Source organism: Scleropages formosus, chromosome 4 (assembly GCF_900964775.1).
Source record: "Scleropages formosus chromosome 4, fSclFor1.1, whole genome shotgun sequence".
Lineage (NCBI taxonomy): Eukaryota > Metazoa > Chordata > Actinopteri > Osteoglossiformes > Osteoglossidae > Scleropages > Scleropages formosus.
The window spans coordinates 18,983,964-19,002,908 of NC_041809.1; the positions used below are offsets into that span (position 1 = coordinate 18,983,964).

General features: G+C 44.6%; 1 protein-coding gene across 3 annotated transcripts in view; it reads right to left on the minus strand.

Annotated features, from left to right (window-relative positions):
- Nucleotides 1-18,945, minus strand: part of robo3 (roundabout, axon guidance receptor, homolog 3 (Drosophila)) — a 125,876-nt gene that overhangs the window by 26,656 nt on the left and 80,275 nt on the right. For 2 of the 3 annotated variants that reach the window (XM_018755446.1, XM_018755448.2), the window contains exons 3-7: nt 6,947-7,104; nt 6,188-6,308; nt 5,962-6,100; nt 4,335-4,462; nt 3,685-3,696 (exon numbers count right to left, since the gene is read on the minus strand). In XM_018755446.1, coding sequence (XP_018610962.1) covers nt 3,685-3,696; nt 4,335-4,462; nt 5,962-6,100; nt 6,188-6,308; nt 6,947-7,104 — 558 coding nt within the window. The remainder of the gene's footprint in view (nt 1-3,684; nt 3,697-4,334; nt 4,463-5,961; nt 6,101-6,187; nt 6,309-6,946; nt 7,105-18,945) is intronic. The other variant, XM_018755447.1, reaches the window with a different exon arrangement.

Consider the following 18,945-nt stretch of genomic DNA (forward strand, 5'->3'; position numbering starts at 1 on the left):
GATTCTACATCCATTTTGCACATCCATGGGTTTATATAAACCAGAGTTTTGTCGGAGTCCATAAATGTGAAGCACGGAAACCAACTAGAAAGGTGGTGGTGTTCACCGTGTACCTGCAGATTGGATGGGACATCCTGCTGGTTTTCAGGGTGTGGAGGATGGGAGCTTATCTTTTGTTTGCTGCGTTGTACACACGGACCCCCAGCGCACGAGTCACCCAGACTCCTTTTCCTGCCACAGTAGCTGAGGAGAATATAAACCCCACAAATGTAATGATAGTGAGCAGGGAGGGGAGGCCCTTAGCAGAGATCACAGAGGCTGTATTCTGAGGTCAAGCCAGCAGTGTCACCCTTGCCCCTGAGGTCAGAGCTGAAAGACATTGGCTCTTTCTCTACACTTTGGCTCACACAGCCAAAAGACTAGAGACTAACCTGGAAACCCACTGATTCGGCATTCTCTATCTATCAATATCAGACTCCCAGGCACCACGTTTGATTGATTATATTGCATTCTCTGATTAGCTGATAGACCTCCTGAAATATTAAAGAAATTGTGTGGGATAACTACTCCTTCGGTAATTTCCCCAAGGAACAACACACATACTTTTTGTGCAAAGAAAGGCAATTAAAGTGCAGTCTAAAAAAAATGAGGTGAATGCTCTGTACTGACTGTGGAGTTGACTGCCCTGACACAATATACAATGAAACAATTTTGGATCTGCTGGGGGAACCCAGAACAGCCATTCATACAATGTTTTTGTCTATAGCATAGTTGGGCATAACACAAAGTTTTTCCTAATAAATCCAGTTCAGGATCTAAAGCTCTGCAACTCCTTAACAGCCAAGGAGCATGACAGAGGATTGGCAAGAAAAGCTTTGTTGCAATGGAAAAAAATGCAGAAAAATGAACTTTTCTGAATTAAGAGACGAGGGGTATAGTGTGATAAAAGGTTTAAAATATTAAAAATCTCATGTGAACTGGACAGTCAACCAAAGAAAAAAGGTCCTCAAGACTTTTTTGAAGGCCTGCTCCACACAAGCTGGGTTTGATGACATGAAAGCTTCTAGCAGTAATCCTACTGTAAGAAGTCATGCAAGAGACAGTTTGTTCCCCTCTAAACTCAAAAGATAATCGGCTAACTTAATGCAGCATGCCTGCATTTGTATCTGAAAAGGCGCAAGATCGTTTGCATTAACAAACACATTGAGCAATGCTACGAAATGAATAAAAGGAAAAAAGAAATTTGTAATAATTTTGAAAAATTGCCCCTTTTCTCCACAGGGGCTCAGTTCCAAATCAAAAGTGGAAGCAGAGCATGCCGGGATAGCGGCAGCGGAAGCATACAGACCGACTGACAGGGTGCTGAGGCTGGCACCAGAAGGCAGATTACGAGGCGGGGGGCACCGGCTGCAACATTAAAAGCTTAGAGTGTATCAGATAGTCAGCCGCCTCTCTACATCCACCATCGCTATCCTCACCACTGCTGTGCCTGTGCTCACATTGCTTACGAAAAGGGATGACCAGAGTGCAATTTCTTGCAGCACCTTATGCGTTACCATCCAGCTGCTCAAAATAAAGCACAGCGAGCTCCCTAATTGAACCGACAAAGAGCAAACAACGGAAAACCTAGCACATGTCAGTTGTGTTGGCCTTCGTACGCCGTTCTTGACAGAACTAAATGTTTTCACCTCCCAAAACAGAAGTGCACTTCCATGTAGGGAGTTAAACTGGATTACTGCTAGGACTAACCCCAACACAATTGCGAGGCCCTTCGAACCAAAGATGAGTGATGCAGAAGTGTTCCAAAGTGAAAAATTCTAATTATGGCTCAGCAGGCAAACTGAAAGCACTGCAGGACAAATGAACGTATTTAAATCTACAAGTACCACAGGGCTGTTTGAAGAGCAGGCATCACACACTGTGAATTCACAGTGCACGAGAAAACAGAATAAAATAGATAACAATGACCACAATGAGTTTATTTAAAAATTACAAAAAATAATAATAACCATGGTAAAGCCCTCACCAATCATTAATTTACTCTTTCAGAATGTACATGAATACGACTGTATTATGAACTGCATTAATTAACAGGAAAATAGTATTTTTTTAATTTGCAGCAATAAAGACGAAAAATTTGACGGCATGACCGAGATACAAATTTGCGATGACGTTTGACTGTAGTGTTTCCTTTTAATGATCTTAAAGACACTAGACATGGGTACTGTCAACCATTAATCTGGAATAAATCACTTTTTACACTGGCTTACTTCCGTCTTATTATTGTAGTCCTCAGAAATGCTAATAAAGGAAGTAGTCAGGAAATCCCACACATGGATTATTTTCACAACATGCTGTCACTTATGTAGCAGCAAGAGAAAAATCTTCTCAATCCCTGCACTGCAGTCGACTGCTATAGAGCACCGCTTATATCCTCATAGCCACTCGCTCTGGTCATCTCTACCCTCTCAAGTTCTCCACTCTCTTCTCATTTCCAGGGGTTTCCATTTTTCCAAGAAAGAAAATTCGCTTCAGTGAGCCTCCCCAGGGACCTCTGGAAATTGCTATTCCCTCAATTAGACATTGGACTTCCAAACCACTCTAAATAGAACTCAAATTCAACAATAGATACTGACTGAAAATCGGAGAAAATGAATTATGGTTTGAACAAATGCGAATTTGTTTATTAATATCCGTACCTCGTCCACCTCTGGGAAAAGGATCCCAACCCTGGCAGAGTAAAACAACTTCTGAACTGCGATATGGAGCATAATATTTCCATTTGAATTTCTTTCCCCAGTGTTTTCAATTAAAACTAAATGAAAGAAAAATAATATTTCAGATCCACACATTTAATAAACCAAGCATACCATATGTCATAATGTAGCCAGATTTAGGATGCCTGCCCAGAGCTGGTCTCGCAAAGAATCAAAAAAACGAAAATATTCACTACAGGGTGCTGAAAAAACAGAAGTCCCCAAATGTTTATCTGAGCTGTTCATGAACCCCTTTAATCTTAAATGACTGCAGATTTCATTAGGAACATGCTTGGAGCCAAACCCACATGGCTGCTGGCTGAAACCGGAGATGTAGTTTCTCGACAGCATGTTGCCATGTTTACCACCATAGAATCTAGCCCAACCCGCTGCACAGTCCACTTCCAAGCATATATCGATTGCCAGTGCCCCTTTCCTTCCTGCAAGTCTGTCAGGGTCACTGGCAATTATCGGGTGTGGTTCCAGCTCTGGCACAGATGCACAGTCCATTGTAATTCACCTGAACGCTCAAGGACAGGGCAGCAGCAGGGTCACAACTGCACGTGATCTACTAAACATTAACGTCTTAAGCATTGGTGGATTGGATGTCAGTGCTCATTTGTGTGCTGCACTGGGAGACTACATTGTCCTATGTTCATTTTCAGTCACTAACACATGATTCACGACTTCTGGGTTGCTTTCTTTGTTCCTTCCTGGATAAGAAAAGCACAGAGAAGAAAGGGCAGTTCAATGGCAAGTGCTTGTTAACATTTTTGACACGTGACTTCTTCCCCAACTACTCCGGCTTTCCGCATGCATGGTGGGCACGCGGTCATGCAGAGTGGGTCCCGCCATTGTCCAGCACCAGTCATAACCACCCCACCGAACCACTCAGCATGCAGAGAGATGATATGAAATGGATACTTACGGAATGGGCCGACTAGAATGGATGGACAAATGAAAAATAAAGGAAAAGGAAAAAAGGAAAAACATGAGATGGAGTGTGTTTTGAGTTCGACAAATTTAAAAAATGACATGAATTTGGTGAGGCAACATTTGGTTTGACTGTGCGACAGGCACTGTGGATGCAAAAAGATGGAAAAGATAGCGGGTTCCCCACTAGACTGCCTCTCTGCAGGCCTCCCCAGGGGGCGCCATTTAGCTCATAGTCGGCACGCCCACCCTGCCGTGCCCCATTAATATTTCAGCACCTCTGTACAGAAGAAAACCATTTCACCAGCAACTGTCAGATGGAATAATGCGTAAGATTTACGGAAGACCTCTGTGAGGTGTTACCGAATATTCCTAATGAAAAAGAATGGGCCTACTGCTTGTGCTGCCATGTTTTATGAAACACACACCCGAAATTGAGTAAAACCCTTTTTAATTGCGCCTGGCAGCTTTAGATTAATAGCAACTGGCACATTCGTTTCCCTCTTTCCCAGTGTGTAGCTGGGGACAGCACAGGTTTAAAGCAAACACATGCACACAGCCAGTCTTTAAAAATGAATGAGGTTTAAGAGTCTGACTGGATTTTAGCACAGGGATGTATGTACAGGGTGTTCGCATGTGTCGTACCATGGACTTGCAGCGTTGCGGAGGCTTCAGCCTTGCCCACGCTGTTCTCCGACACACAGGTGTAGGTGCCTTCGTCTTCTGCACGCACTTGGCTCAGCCGCAGGCTATTGTCGTTTCGAATTTCAGATCTGCGGGAGGAACCCGGAACAGCCACAATGAGGAAATGATGGGTGTGAGGTATGGGGTGGGAGAGGGGCACAAGCAGAGCCCTGCAATTCAGATCCTGCCTTCACCTACACTGATGGACCATGGCCACAAAGAAGTACAGAGGCTTTGTAATCAAGCTCTTATGCATTTGTGCATCTATGTTTTTCACCTTGGCCTTCTCAACACTTACAGGAGAGTGGTTCTGTACACAAAGCTATGAAGCAGGCCCCAGCTGCAGGTGAGAATGCCACTTGCCTCCCTCGTTTCCTCAGCTCACATTCCGATCTACCTAATCTGTCCCACGCAGCAGCAGGGACAATACACAGATAACACTTAATGATGTCTGTCTGCTTGCACAAAACGCTGCCATTACCAGCGAGAGGAGAGTCTCATCGCAGTAAGGAGGAAGCGATGATGGACAACGCGAGGCTGCATATCTGTGCCAGGCATGCTGCATCGGATATGAGACTCACTCTAATCAGATCTGACATTGTGTTGTTTGTATACAAGATTTAAAGTTGTAATGGAAATGTCACTGAATCCTATAGAATGGATTACAAACTGAGCTCGGATTATTACAACGTTGCACTAATTTTCATTCTGTGCAAATTCTCTTCTGTACTTTCACAATAATTTCTAGTCAGTTGCATTTTATAATATCATATGACTCTCTTTACTGCAAATGGCCACGTCCCTTTTCAGAGGGTAATTCTGAATCAGAGCCATGAACCATGAACAGTATTTCTATAGTACTGAATAGTTTGTCAGCCTAGCAGTGAGATGCTCATAATGTTTCCCTGCTTTTCATTCATCTGGTTTCTTTAGAGAAGCTGGAATCAGCTTATCCTACAATCAGAATAAATATTTCAATCCTTTTTGCTGCAAGCATCTTACTAGACACACAAAACTTTACATGGTATTTAATCATCCAAAAATCAAAATCCTTGGCTGGAAATAGGAGTGCAATGCAGTCATGCACACTGAGTGTCACATAAAAATTTTCCAGTCTTAAAACACACAATGTCCCATGACTGCTTGGACTGTACCTCAAGATACATCATAAAGTGGTACAGTGGGGCAGTTACTTCCTCTATAAACTTATGAGATACATAGGAGCTTGCAGTAAGAAAAAATGCAATTTTAAAAGGAATTCAGAGAAATTCTGGAATATCTGGACACCCTTCAGAAACTTTGCGCTATGTGATCACATCTATAAAATACTGCTTTTGACCCTTTGCCCTTGTTTTATGTGTGTGGACGTAGTTGCAATTTCTTGGTGTACCACTTCTGTCTATATGGCTGTGTCCCAGTGCTGTTCATGAAACTAATAATAAAAATCCATCCTGTCTTAAGAAACATTACAGGCCATGATTGGTTTGTCAGTCCCTCAAGAGATGAAGTGGTGCAGTGGGACAGTAAATCTGTGAGGTGCAGTGTGGCCTATGGTGCAACTGTCATTCCTTCCAGGAGAAATACTCACCTCCCCCGGGGCAATTCCCCTTCTTCCCGCTTCCAGCGCACCGTGGGGTTGGGGTCACCATGAACCTCGCATGAAAAGTCGACCGTGTCATCAGCCAGCACGACCTGGTTCACTGGCCTTCTCACAAACACAGGACGCTCTGTTGGGAGGGAGGACATCGAGTGCTCACATGAGGTGGGCTGCTACTCATGGAGGAGATGAGGGAAGTGCAAGGCAGCGTGCTCACCAAAAACCACCAGCTCCGCAGGGTCGCTGTCCTTCTCACCCACCATGTTGGTTCCCACACACACATACATCCCTGCATCACTCTTCCGGGTGTTGGAAATCATCAGCTTGCCACCACGGATCTAAAAACAAAGCCAAAGGAGAACAAGAAAGACGCTCATGAACCTGTACCTGAGTACATTTACATTTATTTATTTAGTAGATGCTTTTTGCCAAAGTGACTTCCAATGAACTCTACGTAGTGTTATCAGCCCACAAACCTTATTCACCACGGTGACTTACACTGCTAGTTACACTGCTTACAATGGGTCAGTCATCCATACATCAGTGTAAAACATTCTCTCTGTCACTCACACACTATGGGTAAACCTGAACAGCATGTCTTTGGACTGTGGGACAAAACCCACACAGACACAGGGAAACATGCAAACTTCACACAGACTGAGCAGGGATCGAACCCATGCCCTCTTACACCACCTAGGCACCGTGAGACAGCAGCGCTACATGCTGTGCCACCATGCTGCCCCCAACTAGGGAGAGTTGCTGGCGGCATCAGCAAAAGACCTTCCCGTGCAGGTCATTTGCTCCTCTGAATAAATGACAGTCCCACAAGAACTCAGGCAGCACCTATCTGAAACTGCTCTCCTTACAGAATTTCTGGATTATCTATAAACAATCCTCGTGACACAGAACTTCTCCTCCCCAGCAAACTCAACAAACATATTCAGAGCCTATCACATGGGAGACGTTGTTCACTCACAGTGATCCTCTCATCCTTGTCATTGACGCGCACGTTGTTCCTCTTCCAGGAGATGGTGGGCTCTGGGTGACCCCGGGGGGGGATGCACTCCATGACCGCCGGCTCCCCAGCCGCCACTACCACGTCACTAGGCGTCTGCCTAAAGTCGTCACGCAGTACTGGAGGAGAGCAAGAAGAGGCAGTCCAGGTGAGGCACCTTCACCACAGCAAAGGTACAGCAACATAGTGCTTCAAACGAGCCATAGAGCCACAATCAGGGATGGCAACCTACTGGAATTACAGGGGAAAAATAACATTTTTCACATCTGAAACATATAAATGTTTATGCTCATGTACCATGCATGGATTCTTCTTGGTTTCAGAAATAAAAGCGGATAAAATTTTGCTGCTCCCCAACAACTACCCAAGTCTCTCCCCCTCAGGCCTCCATTTACTCATTCTCTTGTTTGCTGTCTGTCTTTTGTCCAAATCAACACAGTCCATTTATAATGCATTTTCCAGTGTAGCACAAAGCAGATGAATAATTTAATGGCAAATGCACACATGCATAAATGCACGTGCCCACACAAACAGACACACACACACAATACCAAACATGTTATCTTCATACACACTTCCCAAAACACCGCTTTCCCTCACAATCCACTAACACCTTCAGGGCTGATTCCATCAACAAAGTGTCCAATCTTTATTTATATTTTATTGCCATTTATCAGATAGTACAGCTCCCCAACTTCTATTACTTTAATCTGTCCTGGTCTGTATCTCCCAAATTGCAATGCACTCAATCGTTATTTCAGCCCACAATTTTTCCCCCCGTTGGAATCCATGCCCTAAAGTGAACCAACACACCAGACTTGTGCTAGAATACACTTTATAAAGAGATGACCTGACAGTGCTGCATCAAACTTGACAGACTTACACAAAACTGTAAAATTCAGAAATGGAAGGATTGCAAATCACAGCTTCACATATTTCCTCATCAACAACGCTGGCTAATGCCTAAAGAAGGAGGCGAGGCACAGGAGAATCCAGCAATAGTGTCTATCCTTGACCGTCCAAACCCCACTAACAAATATCCAGTAATGCCCATCTCCAATAACGCCCAGTTCTGATAACGCCCCAACCCCGAAAACACCCATCTCTGATAACAATCATCTCCAATTACACCTAAATTCCAATAATGCCCCATTTTGAAAGCTGTCTGCATGCATCCTTAAAATATCCACCCATTATCATTAAGCGCTTGTTCAATGCAGGGACGCAGTGGGCCAGATCATATTCTGAAAGCACAGGGCACAAGGCAGGGTACACTCTGGACCACACACCAGTCCATGGCAGGACAATCACTCACTCATTCACTGACACATTCACATAACAAAGGTAATTTAAAGTTACCAATCTAAACACATCTTTGAACTCTGGGAAGAAACCCACAAGAATAATGGGATAACGTGCAACCTGTGCACAGACTGAGCCCAGATCAAACCCACGTCCAAACTCTCCATGTACCACAGTGCCGCCCCATCACTTAATATTAAAAGCTTTATGCCCACCAGTCTTGTAGGCACCAGTATTTGTCATTCGTGGGAAGTCAACTTCACAAGAAAAGTGAGAGAGAGGTCTCTGTTCTCCCTGAGAGGAGGCAGGAACACAGGCACCAAGCACACTTTGAACTAAACACCTCCCTTCAATTGCAAAGGCACTTCCTGCGCTTTTGTAACTTTTGATACCTGCAAGGTGTTATAGTATGTGTCTGGAGGCGAACAAAACCCATATGGACAACAGCTAAACTTTACTTTTTTATTTTATTTTCAGTGGGTTCTGAGATGAAGGTGCAAGTGGAAACAAAAGGAAGTAGGACAAGTTGGAGCAATTCTACCTGGCAACTATACGTCACGCAGTGACTGACAAGTTTGTTGGACAAGGTGCTTCTGAGGTTCCTGCTCATGGCTTTCTTTACTTTGTTTTGCTCTTTCTCTTCTGCCTTCTCTGGCTCAGCAATTCCTCTTTTTCTGTTATGATAGAGTGTGTTACCAGGGAGACACCATTATTTTAAGGTAATAGTATCTAAGTTCTTCCCTTACACTTACTAACCTGGAATGTCAATGTAATTAAGAGAAATGGGATTTTAACATTCTTAAAAAGATGGAAAAATAGGCTTGACATTAACTACAAGAAAGCCAAATGTGCTCATCTGCTCAACAGTGTATTTACAGCTTTAAAGGGAACAAGTGGTGTGGCAGAGATTGCTGTATACATATATGTTACTATATGTATTATATATCTCTTAAAGAATTTATATAATTATATTGGTTTGTGTCAGGGGGGTGCAGTGGCGCAGTGGGTTGGTCCACAGTCCTGCTTTCCGGTGGGTCTGGGGTTCGAGTCCTGCTTGGGGTGCCTTGCAATGGACTGGCGTCCTGTCCTGGGTATGTCCCCTCCCCCTCTGGCCTTACGCCCTGTGTCACCGGGTAGGCTCCGGTTCCCTGTGACCCCGTATGGGACAAGTGGTTCTGAAAATGTGTGTGTGTGGTTTGTGTCATCTAATGTAACGCAGTCTATAATGTGGACTTATAATTCTCGACACCCAGTTAATGTTATATAGGCAGCACTCTTCCAAAAATTGACACAGGCTTCCCTTCCATTGGAGCTGGCTGCAGGTTTAATAGCCTAGCATCCTGTATGAGCACATAAACTAGGGTGGTGTTCCTCCCTGAAGTAATTGTTCATAGCACAGTTGTTAGAACGGCTGCCTTCCGATCTAAAGGCCATAAGTTTGAATTGCAGCTACTGCCATAGTACCCTTCAGGTGTATAAACGGGGAAATAATTGCAGGTTGCTTAGCAAAATGACTGAATGTGAGATGGCCTAGTTAATTTTCAACAGAAATATTTTGATTTTAATTAATATGAATATGAGGGGGTGTGGTGGCACAGTGGGTTGGCCTGGGTCCTCCTCTCTGGTGGGTCTGGGGTTCAAGTCCCGCTTGGGGTGTCTGGCGGTGGATTGGTGTCCCGTCCTGGGTGTGTCCCCTCCCCCTCCAGCCTTACGCCCTGAGTTGCCGGGTTAGGCTCCGGTTCCCCGCGACCCCATATGGGACAAGCAGTTCAGAAAATGTGTTTGTGTGTGTAATACGAATATCCTTTTTACTTCAATCCATTCACGTTATTTACCTTACTCCAGCACATCTTTATAGGATATCTTCAAGGCTGCGTTGTTAAAGTAAGCCCATTCTGGAGAAATTATTACTAATTTATTCTGGGAATGTGATAAAGCGATAGGACACAAGCTTACTAGAGCAACATTCATTCAACCATTTGAAAGAGCTTTAAGAAAATGTTCATTTTATCCCCCTGTGATTCACACCAGAACCTCATTAACAAATGTGTGATTGTCTCAAGTATCTAATTTTCTTTCAGTACAAAGGTTAAAACTCTGCTGGATATCTTGAATGAACGCTGGAAAATCCCACCATCTTTTGGGACGTTTTCAGGATCTTCCATCCTCTTTGTATCTTTTTAGATAGTTTTACAAGACCATTCCTTCTAAATACTGTGACGTTCTTCTCAACAGTTCTGAAGTAGAACAGTTGGTAGTATAGTGGTTACAGTTGCTGCCTTCAGACCCAAAGCAACAGGTTTAAATTTACCTGTAGTACCCCTGAGCAATGTACTTACCCAAAATTGTTCCAGTAAATTTACTCATATATATAAATAGATAAACAATTGTAAGTTGCTTTATGGAAAAACATCAGCTAAAAGCAACTGTAATATATGATGTACTGATTGGCATTTTCTCCATACACTGACCATTTCAGTGTTGTTGTGACCTTGTTCTGTTTTTAAGAAAATTAAAGATAAATAAAATAACTGGCTGAAAAGAGTTTCAAGCAAACATAAAGGCTCCAAGACCATCCTCAGCAGCAGGCCACACAGGCAATAAGTGCTAAAACTTTTAAGTGCCAGCCTTACTCTCATATATTTTAATACGTGCTGAAATGTAATTTTAAAGTTCTGATGAAATTGAATATTCTCACATCAAGGCAAAGGAATGATTTATTGATAGCCAACAACTGCTGGGGGCAGATATATAGCATGCATTAGGACAGCATGATTAGCAATATCAATACCCCCTTCCATCCACCCATCGGTCTCCCTTGACAATCAACTCAAAACCACTGTGACGTACAGTGTGGTGCTGCTGAAAAAGACTTCATTAATCAGCTTTCTACTCTCATCCACTGCAGCTATATTCAAAATGTACTCCATGGTGTGATATCTAAAAGTCCATATACATCTGTATGAAGAAATAAAACAATATACTACACATAACTTGTGAAGACACAACAGTATATGAAACATCATTAAACTACTGTAAATACAGGTAATTTTCCATTCTAAGGGAACCTTCAATCTTTTTGCTGATCTCACTATTAAGAGTTACGTTCATGCTGCATAACTTTACGATCATGCCCAGATGATCACAGCCACTACTCCTGTATTATACATAAATGTTTGTGTACCTTTAAAAAAACAAATAAATAAAATGAAATTTGTAAAAAGGTGATCAGGAATCGTCTGTTCTGAGTTTTATGCACCTGCTCATGCGATGAACATCGGTGCATAAAGCGGAAAGAACCAAACAAAGTTTACTTCAGAATCACAAGTCTCCAACTATGTCTCTCTTCCTCCTAATGTAATGCACAAATTGTATTTCTCTGAGATATATATGTCACTTTGGAAAAAAGCATCTGCTAAATGAATAAATGTAAATGTAAATGTTTTGAGACACTGCTGCCAGTTGGTTTCCTTCTGTTTTACTACATAATTACGGAGAACACTGCGGTCACTTCTTCTGGTTTGTTTCTGTCCAGTGACTTTATTGTACGCTTACATCCAAAGAGAGGGAAAATGTATACTTAAGCCAAAGCATATAAGAAGAATATAAATTATAAACTGATAAATCACTAGAGAAATAGATGTGGCATGTTTTCTTGCTGGAGAGAAAGTGTGTAGTAATTGGCAAAGATGCAGATGGAAATCTGAAAAAGAACAGAATCACTAAAGGTGAATTTTCTCCCAGTAAAGCATTACCACCAAATGCCATTGCTGGCCTTCAGCTTATTAACTGGATCTGGACTTTTCTAATTAAGTCTGACTGATTAACACCCTATAACAGCAAAAAGAGAAACTTGTTTTTAACAGTGACACAATCACTTTGGGAAACCATACGTGTCACCTGCAGGGCCCTTTTTGACACCGGCAGAGCTGAAAAAGAAGTGGTTCTCTGAGCCCAGAGCCCCGCCTTCCTCCAGGTGCAGCGCTGACTGATAGCTCAATAAGCAGGGTGAGAGAAATCTTCTGGAGAGTGGTGTTGCGATGGTGTCCGATCTGGAGGCGCATTTGGAGAAGCGGTCCTCAAAGCTACAAGGCACCAGTGGCGCTCTCCTGAAACCCTCCACAGCCAGATCCTCCCAGGATAGTGGCTTGCAGTAATTGCATGGTTGATAGCCTTCTCTTCCCAAACAAAAGCCTCACAGAGCATAAAAACCACGTGTGCGTGGATGTTGAATGTGCTCAGCTGATTTGGACTAATTTGATTATGTCTAGTAATTTTTTCAGCTATCTAGGGGCTCTGCCCACCCTCACCCCACACCTTTCTTGACACGGCAGGTTTACAAGTTTAGGGTGATAATGGGAGGGTTTAGAAAGTGGTTGGGGGAAGAAAGGTGAGATTATTCTGACTGATCATTTCTGCTCCTCTGAAATGCCATCGGTCTGCGTGTATGTGAAGACCCCAGAGGTGACAGGGCAGGAGGCTTCACTGGGGCTGAATTACAGGGCTAATGTCACTGCAATGACATCATGACAGGGGAGAACAGCCCATCCTGGTTAATGTGTTCATACAGTGAGCCAGGCTAACAAACCTGCAGCCAGCTCCAACTGTGGGCAAAGGGAACTAGTGTCATCTTTTGGAAGAGCGTTGCATATTTATAACATTCACTCGGCATCTAAAATTATAAACCCACATTATGGGCTGCATTACATAAGATGACACCAAATCATATAATTATATAAGTCCTTAAAGATATATATAATATGTGCAGCAAGCTCTAGTATATGTTTAGGTTCCTCAAAAAGTATAATAATGAATGGTGTTGGCTTCGACTGACCTATACCTTCTCTTCTTTTTTCCTAAAATGGCTTTGAGGGCCTGTAGGTGGAGGTTCAGCTTTCTAAGCCCAGTTTTCACTTTCAGTTGGTCTCTCAGCTCCAATTATAGGACCTCACAGGCGTGTCAACCTTCAGCTTTAAACAGATCCTATCCCGGCTGCTATCCTGTGGTTTGAAGAGCTAAACCGTGACCCTATCAACAACATTCATTAACCCTAAGGAAGACGGCAGACAGAGAACGGGCACGGCGCCTGTTTATTCTGTGGGTTTCCTCATTTGGTCACAGTAACGCCAAATTGAAATGCCAAGTGGGACTATGGGAAGCTTGTGTTGACCTGTCATTCCGGAAGTTGGCCCCCATATACTGGTGTCTGCACTCTCACCTTCGGCTCCACTCCACTCCTAGAAACCGAGAAAGTGCACAGAGCTTGATTAGGTGCTGGCAATTACCCATAGAGCCCAGGGGGTGGCAGGCAGATTAAGCCAAGGCCCTCTGACCCCTGACTGCAGCCTCTAGGGACCCCTTGCGCTGACTACAACAAAGCCAGTGTAATCCCCCGCAAGGCCTGCGGTCCACTTCAATTAAGAACCTCCCTCCACCCCACCGGTGCAATGCATGGGGCATCGCTAACAAATCCCTGGAAATCAATTTCTACTCCTAGCCCTTCGTTAATTTTTCAGTTCAAGCTTTTACAGAGTAAATAGGCACCCAAAACATCCATCTGGCTGTCTATTCCTGGCTAATGTGCATATATATGTGTATATTTGTGTGTACATCAGCCCTCTATGTATGTGTGTCTACCAGTACGGTTGTGTGTGTAGATAAATACATACAGAGACAGATAAAAATGTACACAGATTTGCTCACTGCTGTGCTCTGTCAATTATTTTACAGCCAAAATAAGTGAGGTCTGCATGAAGAATCTTCAGCTGCAGTAACTAATTCATAACAGTTGTGTCTTCAGCTTAACATAAATATTCAAGGCAAGCTGAGCCTCCTATTTAATTAAAAACTCCGTTTATCGCAGTGATCTAAAACGCAAGACTTTGACATCTTGAATAATTTCCATTGCTTGTGAATAGATATTCAAATCTCTCAGAGAATGAGAAATATGTCTTGGGCCGTTGCTGGAAGATTCTTGTTTCAGATCTCGAGTTGGGATTCGCGGAGGTCATCTGTCAATCTGTCGGCTTGTGTGTCAGCGCAATTTGAGGTAATCTGTCATGCACTCTGGCTGGAGGTTTGTTCAGGAAAACACGACAGGGAGTCACCTCAAATTCTCATCACGTTGAAATTACTTTATGCCTCTCATTGCAGGAACTGCTCCATGTTACACATAATTATCATCTCCACACACCTCAATCAATATTTGTTAAAGAAAAATTGAAATTAAGTGCAAGGTTCACTCGATATTATCTACTGCTCATCCATAACTGCACAGACCATGTTTGTTCATGCTGAGTAAAATGAATAGCTAAACCACAACACCGCAAGGGAAACTGTCCACACCAAAGCTAAATTCCAAAGTGATGAATCCAACAGAATCCGCCCTCCGGAATCAGGCCGGTGTTATACGATCCCCTGTGCATCACTGTAATCCCCAAAAAGACAGACAGGTTTGTCTTCAGAGCAGGGGGTCTCCTGTGTACAGGTGGGTGGAACACATGACAACCGGCTGGGCTGGTAGGATAATCAATAGCCCCGATTGTGGGGGCCGATCGAGACAGATGGAGTGCTGGAAGGCACGCCCGTGGCTGAAGGGGCATCGTATGCTTTCATCAGATCCTTGCTGCACCTTCCACCACCAGCCTGACATTCCAAGGGCAACTACAGCACCAAGCCACCCCGCTCCTCTACCTGAGACAGACTCACACCGCTGGCAGGATGAACAAACATCGTACTGTCACATAAGTGTCTGAGAAAACCCCACGTAACTAACAGAGGCAGGAAGAACTCTGACATTTATTGATATTAACACACAGTGCATAGTTGGGATGTGGGTTTCTTTCAGAGAATCTAAAGCTACAGCAAGGAAAGCTTTGAACCAAGCAAATTGCTTTCCATCTTTAGAAGGAAATTGCCTTTGCTCCGAGTGTACGTCCTTCACGTGTCTGCAGCCTTCTTGTTAAAAAGGGCAATCTCCAAACAGTACTTTCCAGGGTGTCCCCACTTACAGTGTCCCCCTCCTTGTCCCACATCAAAGCAGGAGTTGAGAGAAACCTCAGAAGCCACCCACTCAAGGACAAAGGGATGATCAGCTATGTTCTCTACCAGCTATCCTGCTGGACCAGCGCAGAGGGAAAACAGCTGACATGCGAGACCAGATCAGTGCTGCAGGTCTGAGAACTTGAAAGCAATGGACAGAGAATGTGTGACTCCGGTGTGTGTGCACAGGCATTGATAATGAAACCTCCCCGACGAAGAAAGTGTGTGTTTGGCTGAGGTGTTTGAGTCTTCTGTGCTGGCTGTACCTGTATGCAGACGTTCTCCAGTTACTCAAGACGCCTCCCTGAAACAGCTATTATCTGTGGGCATTCAGACAGAAGCCGGTCCCAGTGGCAGAGACCACAGCTGTTATGGTGGATGAGGCTCCCCAAGCTGGACCTGCTTCAGACTAGGGGGCAGGCCCACTCTGTGTGTGTGTGTGTGTGTGTGTGTGTGTGTGTGTGTGTGAGGTGGGGGTTGCTGATGCTCAGAGGCACGTGCTGCCTGGACATCTGTCCCATTCTGAACTGCCCCTCCCACCCCCTGCACCCCTCCACCACTAGTATTTCATCATCTCCAAACCCCCACAGGATCAAAGAGGCCCACTCTGGATAATGAGAGCCGTGCAGTAGATATAAGCAGGGGACTGCCAGGCAGCCCGGACAGATATTGCCTTGGGGATTATGGGAAATCAGCACCGGGGGCCCCCACCGTGGACCGACACACTTTTTGTCCCTTTTTCTTTTCAATTTTGCCTTTTGTTTAAGCCTGCATGTGCTGTGCGTTTGGCTTTGCCGGGACCCTCGTTTACATCTTGTATCCCCTGTTTAGATGTCACCTGAGTCCAGTTAGGCAACAACAGCTGGGGGCCTGCAGACGGACTGTGCCACCCCACGTTCCGTTTCTGATGGACACAAATTTTCTGGCCAAAAACACCAGCAATGGAGCATGAAAAATGGTCTCTCACAATGATGGTGAAACCCTCTGACCTGGCAGGGGGGATGTTCTGGCTACTCTAAATGCTGGAAAGAGTAATCCCTGCCTCTTGCCCACACTTTCCAAACACCAAAATACTATGAATGATTAAATGAGACAGAAATATTGCTGACATGCCCAAAGCTTGCAGTAAATGCTAGGGATTCCAAATTGAGCAAAAAGCTGAGGACCTCCAGGGTGAGGCCTGCTTGCTGCAGTCTGTGATGAACTCGCGTCGGCTTCTTCCGCTTCCCAGAAGCCCATTATATGCGTTGTTTGCCAGGAAGACCTCATGAAAATGCAGTCTACATACTATAGTGCGAGTGTGCAGAAAATAACAGCAGTATTTCACTGGGGCCTGACAGCCGCAGAGCGTGGCCACAAAGCCCGTGTCGCTAACACAGGACCTGGTTGGTGGGGAAGATGGATGACATTTGTTGTCAAGGTGCATCATTTCAAGGCTTTTAACTGCTCATAAACGGCCTGGTCTGGCCATCTCCTACACCCCTGAAACCCCGGCATGTCAGGGCGACAAATTGAAAGTAATAAATTACCTCGCTTTCGCGGGAGGGCCTCATGTGCGAGGCTGTGACTGGGCCTCATTATCTGGTCCTGATGAGCGTGGCTCCTTGGCAACTGGCTCAGCACCTTGCAGCCTCGGGGGCTGCTTGACCTGCGCACACCCATCCCATCTGAAGCTCACCCAGCCCTGCGGCACACTGTATCCCACGAGCGCAGATGTTTCAGGCATGCCCTTTAAAGTTTCCCATATTTCAGGCACAGACAAGGGCAGCATCAGGAAGCCCAAAGCAGCCAAACTACTGTTCCACAGCAGCTGCAGGACGTGCACAGGGCTCGGCCAGGAGTGGCCATTCGAGCGGATGGTGCTCCGGGACCGTTGCCACCCTTGCACCACCTTGCACACAGCCATCCCTCCTTGGCCACCTCATTAATCAGGCAAAATTACAAACGCCCTCTCATTAATTCCTTTAATGACAGCAACGAGCCCACGTCTAATTGGTGCTCACTCCCAGCGCACTATCACTCAACACTGCAGAGAGCACCCCACTTCTTATCCCCCAAGGTGCAATGGAGTCTGCCCGATCCCAAGAGCGAGTTTCAACTCCACTACGACTGGGGCACGATCTCCAGTCTGTGCTCAATGGTGTGGTCTACTCGGTAAACGCTGCCGTGTTGCCCCTCAGCTAGGCTGACTGCAAAGACAACAACTGCACCCCAAATTGCACCTTTAACACCTGCAATCAGATGACGGTCCGTTCTTCATACAGAAGACGTAGAGCCATTTGTTTTTAAGCCAAAAGAAAAGAACCTGAGCATAAACATACTTCTTACTTATTTCAGGAAGTTTCCTAATGTAGTTGGTCATCGCTATGTAGATTACACATTTTATATGTTTATTCCTCAAAATATTTGTTAAACTTTCATACAAGTAACTAACATGCGCTGAGCTGGACTTGAAACACTCTACACCTGAGAATACAGTATCACCACAGAAATGCTCAACAAAAAACATTGCCAAGGACCACTGTAGGGCGGTAACTGTGATGAGTAAACACTGCGTGGAAAAAACACGCCTCCAGAAAAAGCACAGATCTGGCCATCTGCAGCATTCTCTTATTCCAAGTCCATTTCCTTTTTCATATCTTAAGATGAATGCTAAACACTGAAGAGGAAGAAGTAGCACCCAAAACGTAAAATTATTGGCTCATTCTGAGAGGACTTTAAGGCACTTTAGGGAGGGACACTGGGCGATATATCAAGCCTACCTCCCGGTCCTTTCTTGGGCTCAAACCCGTTGTATGAACAGCACCGGCCCCTCGTCACTGGACAGAAGGACGCCTCAAAACACAATGCTATGGAACAAAAAGAGGCGACAAAGGAGACCCCACTGGTATTGATGGCAGGGTCAGGGGGGCTATGCCTCCCCTGGTACTGCTCTTTTGTATGCAGATCCCAGCAACAATAAATCCATTACTAAGGTGGTCTTATCCCATGCGTGTGGTCAGGCAGCATGGCAGCTAATAGCGAGACACCACAGAGAAAGAGGATTACTTAATGTACTAATGGTCTACATTTATTAATGATATAGGAGGGTGCAGGGGATGGGGGTCAAGCCCCTTTGTTACCTTCCAGTCGAAAGGGTGGCCCAGTTTCAGGCTTTGCCCTCCCCTGTTCACTTTGCCAGCCCATCTGCTGGAACAAACACAATTGTTCGCACTGATCCAGAATACCGTTTCCAAAGACACAACCGCTATCTATTTTCAGCAAACGTGTTTTTAACTTGCGTTGTTCATAACACTCTGGGTTTTGCCACACCAGGCCAGATCACTAAGTAATGTTTCAACACACACACACACACACACACACACACACTTTTTTTTTTTAAATAAAAAAGACTCATTTCTCCTGCCAAAAGATAGGCCCTGTAAATAACATTAACAGCAAGTCAAATCACATTGTTCTAACCCAAATACAGTTTGAGGAAATTACGAGTCGGTCGAAAGCAATGAACATATTATGCAAATTGCATTATGCAAATAGGGTGCGCAAAGAGTTTGAAATCCGCTCAACCTGGCAGCGAAGCACCTTATCTGCCCACTTCACAGCAGGGGAAAACGGCA